The 9,268-nt window shown below is 46.6% G+C and overlaps 5 protein-coding genes across 5 annotated transcripts; all 5 read left to right on the top strand.

Annotated features, from left to right (window-relative positions):
* Nucleotides 1-197: 197 nt before the first annotated feature.
* Nucleotides 198-1,441, top strand: F5147DRAFT_784918 (uncharacterized protein; the record flags this gene model as incomplete). The annotated part of the gene is made up of 3 exons (XM_041442886.1): nt 198-563; nt 612-902; nt 956-1,441. The coding sequence occupies 3 exons, from the start codon at nt 198-200 to the stop codon at nt 1,439-1,441; spliced, it is 1,143 nt and encodes a 380-aa protein (XP_041284027.1).
* A 52-nt stretch (nt 1,442-1,493) lies between these two features.
* Nucleotides 1,494-1,673, top strand: F5147DRAFT_533913 (uncharacterized protein; the record flags this gene model as incomplete). The annotated part of the gene is made up of 1 exon (XM_041430123.1): nt 1,494-1,673. A coding segment is annotated over one exon (180 nt), but the record flags the coding sequence as incomplete, so codon positions are not given.
* Nucleotides 1,674-1,834: 161 nt separating this feature from the next.
* On the top strand, nt 1,835-2,164 carry F5147DRAFT_784917 (uncharacterized protein; the record flags this gene model as incomplete). Its single annotated transcript, XM_041442885.1, has 1 exon — nt 1,835-2,164. The coding sequence occupies one exon, from the start codon at nt 1,835-1,837 to the stop codon at nt 2,162-2,164; it is 330 nt and encodes a 109-aa protein (XP_041284025.1).
* A 2,446-nt stretch (nt 2,165-4,610) lies between these two features.
* F5147DRAFT_784916 (kinase-like domain-containing protein) lies at nt 4,611-5,799 on the top strand (the record flags this gene model as incomplete). Its single annotated transcript, XM_041442884.1, has 3 exons — nt 4,611-4,959; nt 5,014-5,162; nt 5,218-5,799. The coding sequence occupies 3 exons, from the start codon at nt 4,611-4,613 to the stop codon at nt 5,797-5,799; spliced, it is 1,080 nt and encodes a 359-aa protein (XP_041284024.1).
* Nucleotides 5,800-6,074: 275 nt separating this feature from the next.
* F5147DRAFT_784915 (uncharacterized protein) lies at nt 6,075-8,443 on the top strand (the record flags this gene model as incomplete). Its single annotated transcript, XM_041442883.1, has 7 exons — nt 6,075-6,317; nt 6,364-6,471; nt 6,537-6,570; nt 6,624-6,661; nt 6,713-6,901; nt 8,007-8,150; nt 8,198-8,443. 7 exons carry the CDS (start codon nt 6,075-6,077, stop codon nt 8,441-8,443), a joined length of 1,002 nt encoding a protein of 333 aa, XP_041284023.1.
* Nucleotides 8,444-9,268: the final 825 nt, after the last annotated feature.

The raw sequence follows: 9,268 nt of genomic DNA, 5'->3' as shown, positions 1-9,268 counted from the left end.
CTGTAGCAGCAATATTCAATATTTAGTACAAAGTGTCAGAGCAAGCGCAGTGTAGCGTGAGACTTATTTGAATCGAGCTTGTGATGACCTGTAATATGTCAGCTTGTCCAAAGTGCGGAAAGTTATTCACTAAGGAATCCAGTGTCACTCGACACCTCAGCCAGCCTCAAACATTGTGCCACAGTTCCGCTTGCGATATGGTCGATATCTTGCGTTTTGTCGAGTTGATTCCGCCGCAGCAATCTCTTCAATCAACGTCAGAAGTGGACGTCCCACAATTCAATGCTGAGGATAGCATGATGGATGTTGACTTTGATGGTGCCCATTTCGAGGACGAGGGAGAATTGTTATCAGAGGTGGAGGTGTATGAGGGCACAGGGACTTGTTATGCTCAGGATGGTGTGACCTTTCTGGATCTGTTTGACGCTGATGAGTATGCAGAATGCAGGAAGGAAAACCTCTTCTACCCTTTTGCATCAAAGGAAGAGTGGGAGGTCGCCGATTTTCTCCTGCATTCTCCCCTCAGTATGGCAGCAATTAACCAGTTTCTGGAACTCCCTATGGTGCGTGTCCTTTTCACAAGTGCTGGCGCTTGCTGACATTATTTGAAGATCCATCGGTTGAAATTGTCATTCTGCAATGCTAAAGAATTACGAAGCCGTGCTGAAATGCTGCCAAAAGGACCAAGCTGGAAGTGCCAAACTATCCCTTCACTCAATCACACAAAAGGCCCTATCCGACTATTTTGGAGGGACCCGGTGGAATGTTTGGAGAGTCTCTTCAGTAACCCCCTTTTCCACGACCAGCTCGATTTTGTCCCTCGCTGTGTTTATATGACATCAGCACGGCTTCTTCGTGTATACTCAGAGTGGTTGACAGGCGACTCTGCTTGGGAGATCCAGGTATATATGGCTTGTGTCTAAATATTCATTTCGTCTCATTATAAGGACTGCAGGACCAGCTTCCAAGAGGTGCGACAGTCCTAGGCACTGTACTTTCTTCAGACAAAACAAATATCACCAATATGACTGGTGCCAGGGTCGCTCATCCACTCCTTTTATGCCTTGCTAACATTCACATGAACACTCGCACCAAGCTCTCATCCAGAGCTTTTCTTCTTATGGCCCTCCTCCCTATCCCGCAGTATTTGCATTCAAATCCATGGATGCGGGGCATGCTAGAAGATCTCCTCATGCATGAATGTCTTTCCATAGTTTTGAAGCCCCTAATGAAAGCTGCTGAAATCAGAATCATGATGTCCGACCCAGTAGGCAATGTGTGCCACTGTTTTATGCCTCTTGCAAGCATATATTGTCGATACCCCGGAGGCATGTATGCTTGCATGCGTGCGCAGGAAAACTTCGCTGTTTACCCTTGGCATCATATCTGGAGTTTGGGGACGCTTTTCATCATCCCGAGCGCACGCGCTCCATCACCTTGAGAACAGCTCAATAGCATAACGGTTGACCCAATGACCTTGAGCTTACTTCCAGGCATGCGAGCAATACCGACTAAACAGTGTCCATTCTCCTTTCTGGGCGGACTGGCCACTTGCTGATCCTTCAGTCTTTTTGACACCCAAACCTTTGCATCACTGGCACAAGGAGTTTTATGATCATGACCTCCAATGGTGCCTTACAGTTGTTGGAGCGCAGGAAATTAGATTTTCGCATTTCAATATTGCAGCCTACTACAGGTTATCGCCACTTTTCTGGTGGGTTTTCAAAATTGAAGCAAGTCACGGGTAGAGCGCACCAAGATCTCCAGCATTACATTGTCGGCCTGATTGCTGGTGCAGCTCCTCGTCGATTTGTGATTGCAAATCCGTGCTCTTATGGACGTCCAGTACATGGTGCAGTCTCCTTCGCCTGATGAAAATTTACTGGCGCGTATTGACAGATCACTTTTGATCTTTCATGAAAACAAAGACGTTATCATCTCCCTAAAGGCTTGGATGGGGACAAAGAAGCCTATCAACAACTGGTTCATACCGAAGCTCGAACTCATGCAGAGCATCACTGCCAGCTCACGCAAAGTTGGCGCCCTTATTCAGTGGTCCGCAGACACCACTGAGCATGCCCATATATCTGAGATTAAGGACCCTGCGCAGCACACCAATAACAACGACTATGATCCTCAGATCTGTCATCATTTAGATCACTAGGAGAAGCTGCAACATTTCGTGATTGCTACGACACTGAAGAGTACTTGCACTGATTCTAACTCAGAAGAATTCCTTGAGGACGAGGAAGACGATGGAGATTGTGATGAACTGATGGACCCGCGAACTGCACTCTTAGAAGAGCTGAACCAAACACGCATCACCACCAACTACTTTAGCAAAGCAAGGCAATTGGTTGGCACGAGATGCAATAATATTTCTCACCCTCCTCGGACATTCATTGCTGCCTCCACCGCTATTCATCTTAATTTTGACCCTACTCGCACCAGGTTGAAAATCGATGAGGTTGCCGATGACTTCAACATACCAGATTTATGCCAGGCTCTTTCCGACTTCTTGCAACGTGATGTGAGGAACGGAGAAGCAGGCCATGGGTTGGGGGTTCCAAGGAGGCCGCAAATCGACCATCCCTCAGTTCTTCCTTTTGAACGTATCCAGATATGGCATACCGTTCATTTGCAAACAAGTTTCTTTCTAAGATGCCAGTGTTGTCTTACCCGCACAGACTGTGCATGCCTCCCCTCCATCTCCTACTAGCGGGTAGCCAAAAGGGCCGACGGGATGCTGTCCTCGTCAATGTTGATTGAGCCTATGATTGGCCTAAGTCGGGGTTGATGGGTGAGCTTGTTTATGTTGATACTAATCTTGCTTATCGTTGATGCCTTTCCCCCTGTTTGAAGGGCACCATGTCTGCGAATTGCAGCTCATAATGCGCCCAGTTCCTCAGCGAGGTTCATGAATCACATGGCGAGATCAATATTTGTGCTATGTGCGTAGTTTCAAAACAGGTGCGGTTGATCCGGTCACTGAGATGCATGTATTGAAACGTGCTAAACATGTCAACGGCGCACCAGTGGGTGACATAGTTCCCCTTAGCCAACTTTGTGCATTTATTCATATCATTCCTCAACTAGGTCGCGCAGCAGATGCGCGGTTGACAAAGGCAAATTCTGCTCATTATCATTCATCTTTTTTCTTAAACAAGTACTTTGACAAACAGACATATGCCGCCCTCTCGCAAGGATAGATACATTTACTTCAGATTTTATGTATTCTACATGGCAAATTTTGCAATTGGTGAAATCGGATCATCAAGTGAAATCGGATGAGGATGGAATGGAGTCCCGACAAGCCCGACACCACCCGTGAGCGCCTAGCACTCTTGTGCAGACTGCACAAACACTACTAGTATTGAGTACTGAGACACATCATACTGGCACACCTTCTACCAGACACCGTTTCACAGCACATCGTCCAGTTCAGACTCACCTGGTAAACCACCAATGACAACCTCGTCACTCGAACTTCCTGGTGCCACATCATTCGACCTTTACCTTTGCGGGGCATCACTTAGCTCTGCGGGCTTCCAACCTTTAGGCGGATGCACAGTTAATACTGTGAAGGGTCTTTTGAGATCAGAGCTCGATGGCCATGTCATTGATGAGTCTGGCCTTAGTAAGATGAAATTTACCGATTCTATCTTCTGCGCGCTCATCCCCATATCCTCCCTTCAACTACACCCACATCGAAAAGATCAAGTACCACAAGAAGGACGGCTCACCAGTATACATACAAAAAAAGTGGAATTTTGATCGCAGGAAAAAGAGCAAGACAAGGGATTCCTACACAGACACCACTGATGACTTGAGTGCAGAACTTGAGGCCTTGGATTCTCATGGTTCGACAATCTTCTCCCAAGGAACCGACCGCTATGGGAGTGACAATGAATTCAATGGCAGTGTAAAGACAGGATCGAAGAGGAAATGAAACAAGCATTCAACCGAGAAGGACTTACAGTACTTATTCCATGCCGTTCAGTGGGCCCTGTGCAATTGAAGCGGATACCCACCGAAACTTCCCTTTGATATTTCTCCCATTGAGTGGTACTGGTCTGCAGAGTTTGCGAACTCACCCATACCAGACCCATATAACACACAGAAGCCCAATGTAGCCCTGTTCTATTACAAGAACAAACTTCGGGACAAAACATGGGCTGATGTTTTGAGCTTCATGGAACACACCTCCAGCAATTTTGCTATAACACATGATTTAGCAGTGTATTGGGGATCTGCTACCAAAGCGTACCTCATTATGTGGGAACAACCCTGGTGTCGCTTCATTCTTGCCTACTCTATTTGTGCAGACAACCTTCGCGCCCATTATTTGACCGCTCGGGCCTCATCATATCCCTTCCGACCCCCATCCACAAATTTCCAATCCGTGTCACTGAGGCAATAGCCACGACCACGTTAGCAGATCCGCAGTACTTTGGCCTTGACCCCACCATCCATATGTGCATTGCTGATTGCCAGGGTACTCACCTCTCTCTGGCTGTGGGGGGCGAAAGGATGGGTAGTCAACAATAACGGTAAAACTTACTCGATAATGGATGTTTTGTGGAAGAGTCAGGGGTTTCTTCTGTCACGGAATGGTTTGTTACTGTGTCAGAGATCCTACCGATGGGAAGGATTATGTGATGAAGGACTGTTGGGTGCCTGAGGCAAAGAGATATCATGAGGTGGCCGTTCTCAAGCAAGTCCACGGCATCCCTAATGTCGTCCAACTTGTAGATGATTGGGATGTCATGTATGACGGGGAGCCTGACTGTACAGCACGGATTCGTGATCGCTATCAGCAGTTCGACCCGGACGATAGGGATGACCACAGGTTCTGTAATCGATTTCACCGACAGCTTGTCATGACTCCTTGTGGAGAACCACTGTCACACTTCAGCTCTAGGAAGGAGTTGATCTGTGCTTTTTGTGACTTTGTTGTTGGTGAGTTCAGTTCAATTTGATGCGTCAAATTCAAGTTTAATGTTGTATCATTAGCTCATAGACTCATGGTCGAATGTGGAATTCTACATGGGGACCTCAGCCTGAACAACTTCATCATTTATGAGGGTAACAGCTACTTCATCGATTTCGATTATGCCAGATTTATAGAGGAAGGCAAGACGTCTACAATTTCATTTGGTACTGTAAGATTGAATGTCCAGTTTACTGTTCTTGCTTTTGATCTTATTTTTTTTCTAGGGGACTATCCCATATATCTCCATGCGTGTCCTTAAGAAGATGTTGAGGAATGCCGAGACCGTTAAAAAGACTGCTGATGCTACTCAGCTGCAGCAAATCGAACACTACATGTGCGATGACCTTGAGTCTATGTTTTACATTTTTTTCGAATTTGTTACAAAGTATGGGGGGGCACATGGTATAGTCGCACCGACATGGGATAAGCTGGCGATGCCATGGTTGGAGGCCTATGAAAACCTAGGTGCCAGCAGTTTACTTACCACCTTCTTATCGAAGAAGGGGGCCATATACGAAGGCGACTTTCTAATGGACAGAGTCTCCGATTATTTTTCGGAATTCAAACCCCTAGTCAATGAATGGCGCAGTCAAATCCACCTCACAGAAATTGACACCAATGCAACAATCATTCACGATCACATATTCCAGATGCTTGCAATGTTCATTGCGAAACTCGAGGACTCAGATGAAATACCCATCCCAATCCCGCTGCCCTATCCTCCTCCCCAGTCTCCTACTGTTCAACCCACTGCAGGTCCTTCGACCCTTCCACGTACTGGCACAACATGGTCTTCGACTAGTTAGCCAGGCCCACGCCATTCTCAATGACTTGTATCTATTACTCGGAGGACAAGATGAGATAGAGAGAAGTCTCGTCATCTCGTTCTGAGTTGTACCATGCTGGCATGAGTACTTATCTTTTCTCCTTGGTCTACTGTGAATCTCGTTTATTTTTTGAGGATGCCTCTGTACGCATACTGTCTGATTACATAACATTAGCTTATGTGAGATCAATAAGTACTAACTGGCGACCTTGTTCATTACAGCTTTGTCGCAGTCACAGCTGACAATATTGCTCGATGCCTCCCAAGAAGAGGGCTAGACATTCTACCAATGCTCAAGATGACACAGCACCTTGTCGACAAAGCTCAAGATCGAATCGCAGTGTTGGCGGCCACGCAGCACAGCTTCAAAAAGCTGGAGAAGCGGTAGCAGCACGGGCAAAGAGTCGGAAAGGGCAAAATGATTACCCTGAGCTTGATGTCAGTGATCCTGAAGAAAACTCAATGGCTCCTGTGCAGCTACATCGGGGGAAAAAAAGTGTAAGTTTATTTTGTTTTAATGATGTTCGAACTATGACCTTGTCAGGCTCCTGCAAAACCTCCGGCTGCAAAAAATGCTACAAAACGAAAACCTGCATCTGCGACACCTCCAACTACGAGCAACAATCGATCATCTCAAAAGTCCGGCAACAATGTGAGAAATCACTCAGCCCACACTTCTCCCCGTCCGGTGCTACATACTGGTTGCTCTACTGACAGGTTTGGGTTCAAGGCACCCACATCTACTACCAATGTACACTCCTTGTACCGCCACTTTCTTCCAGCCATCTCACGTTTTATTGCAAGGCTACTTTCCGGTGTATAGCCCACAAATGTGCTGGTTGGTAAGTCTTCCATTTATTGATGGCGAACATGCTCACTGACATGCTGATTAGCTCTGCGATGATCTCTTCACATTCCATACGGAGTTTAAAAAGGTCGTCGTCTCCATTGCCAAACTGTCATATGATATCTTCCTGAAGGGCACTGCAATGCGACCAGAGGAGATAAAGAATTCTATCGCTGCAACTGCCACCAAGCTGCTTAAGACCGGTGGTTACCTCCGGATCCCTGACTCATCTAATGTAGGTGATGTTACGCACTCAAATAGATCTGTTAGGCGGAGCCTTAAGAGGAGCGTCGTCCGCTAACGTTCGTGACGTAACCGGAAGGATCCGGTATAGCAAGTGAGACTGGCGACAACGAGTCGGCAGCGATCACAGTACGCGCTGAAGGTACAACAATTCAGATGGTGAGTCTGAACAATGTTGGGTCTTGCAGAACCTAGCTGCTATTCGACCCTAAAGGGTTTCTGGACCAGGCTCAAGGCTCAGAGAAGAGGAAATATGATAGAAACTTGCTGAATACTCAGACTCATAGTAGAACTGGTGAAAAGGTAACTTTATTATGTAAGCTACAAAAGTGCAAACATAACACTAAGGTAAAAACAGTCTCTGCAAGCCCAGCCAGAAATGAATCCCTACAGCGCGTGTCACGTGACTTCGTAGACGGATGTCTTGAGAAGTCACTCAAGGTCGGGACTGTCTTGTCCGGACGATGAGGTCGATCGAGGTGGACTTAGTCGCGAGGAGCGACTAAGAAAAGATACTAGAGACTGAAGCTGAGGGGGCTTCAGAGGGAAGTATGTTCCAGGGAAGATTGAGTAGATTCAAGTTAGAGAATCTAGTACAGGGTGACCGACTACTTATACTAAGTGGAGAGGGTTAAGGGCAAGGCTACCGCACAGTAGGTAAGGGTAAAGGGGATGTGAATGTGGTATAGGTGTGTTGGCAACATGGCCAGATTAGTGATGGGTGGTCGAATGTGGAATGAGACCGAGAAACGTTGGAACGGACCAACGGTAAGAATACAACGTGCGGGAATCCGCAGTCAGGGGAAACAGAAAGAGGAAAGCCACATTGGTGGCATGAGTCAGACCGAGTCATAGGTGTGGGACCACATTGGTGGTCGAATCAAAGGAGGAACGTGCGTGCACGTGCATAGAGGCGGGCGATGCGAGGGACGGGAATGGTCCCGAGGATCCGGTCAACGGAAAGGCGGTAAAGGAGGACGAGCCGGTAGATGGCGAGGGCGAGGATGAGGGGAAAATGATAGGGGGGCCACGTGACCGATGTTACTTGTAACAGGTGATGACTTGTGTCAATAACACCACTCACTGTTTTCTCGCAGGGCAAATTCAAGAATTTTGTATCGCAGGCTCTCAAGGATGTCTGTCTCGAGTTTTTCTACAGCAACAGCAAGAAAGCACTGAAGAACACAGATGACTTCCGCAACACAATCCCTGTCAATGGCCTCATTCTCGTGGTGGCAGTTGTATGCTACGCAGTTTATTTTATTTTTTGTCACTGATGATTTAATAGATGAAGGGTGTTATTTCTGGGTTCAGTGAAACTGGCACCAACAAAGTGCCTGAACTCTCCGCTGATAGATGCAGAACCGACTTCGACAAGTTGCGCAAATCCGTTGACAAGTTGCTCGACATTCCAGAACTTTGTGAAGAGCTTGAAGAAATGTTGGAGCAATGGGCTAAGATTGGTATGGGCGAATTTGATTGGCATGGAGTGATGCAGGCAGTGACGCGGGGGGACATCAATATCATACTTTAATGCGCTGTTCAATGCTCAATGTTTTTGTTTAATTTGATAATCATGATGACAGTTTGCACGATTTTTGTATGCTTGCATAGCATGTTCCCCATGTGCAGCTACTATTATTGATACACAATGTGCTTTCTGCACAATGTGTGCAACATGTCTGAACTTCACAGCCTTGGTTGTCTGTCTATATTGTGAACAAGTGTACAGATTGTAGGCCTATTGTACAAACCTGCAAAGGGGGGACTTAGCTGTGGGTTCTGTGAGTCTGTACAAGATTGTACAATCCTGTACAATCCTGTACAGGCACCCAGTAGTTTGCTGATGTACTCCCATATCATTTAGATTTAACGACCTTCCAACTGAGCTCACCCTCATCATCTTCAAGCATGCGGCACAACCACCTTTTGTTTGACATGCCCCCTACACTCGAGATCCATACTCATCTGCCCTTTCACTATGCCAGGTCTCCAAAATTGTCAGGTGCGCTGCACTGCCTGAACTTCTGCACACAGTGTTATTGTCCACAGCTCACCAACTACTTGCTTTCATATGGGCTCTGCATATGCAGAAAAAATACATTGATCGACAACATGATCTAGCTTTTGATTACGCATCTTGCGTGGACATGATGTCAATCAGAGACTTTCGGGGGCCTTTGCAAAGCCCACCTAATCCCTACTTTCCCTTCCTATGCCCGAGCTTGAATGCGAGCTCGATATCAGTTTGCTTGCTCCAGTCATTCTCGGTGCATCATCCCTCGCAATCAACTTTAATAATCTAAATCTTCTTTCAAAATGCCTCAAACATGCATGTAACTCCGATGTCGACTTGAAT

The sequence above is a fragment of the Suillus discolor genome (assembly GCF_016758755.1).
Source record: "Suillus discolor strain FC423 chromosome Unknown F5147scaffold_710, whole genome shotgun sequence".
In the NCBI taxonomy this organism is placed as follows: Eukaryota; Fungi; Basidiomycota; class Agaricomycetes; order Boletales; family Suillaceae; genus Suillus; species Suillus discolor.
Note: the sequence above shows the minus strand (reverse complement) of the source record. Positions and strands in the feature narration are given on the sequence as shown.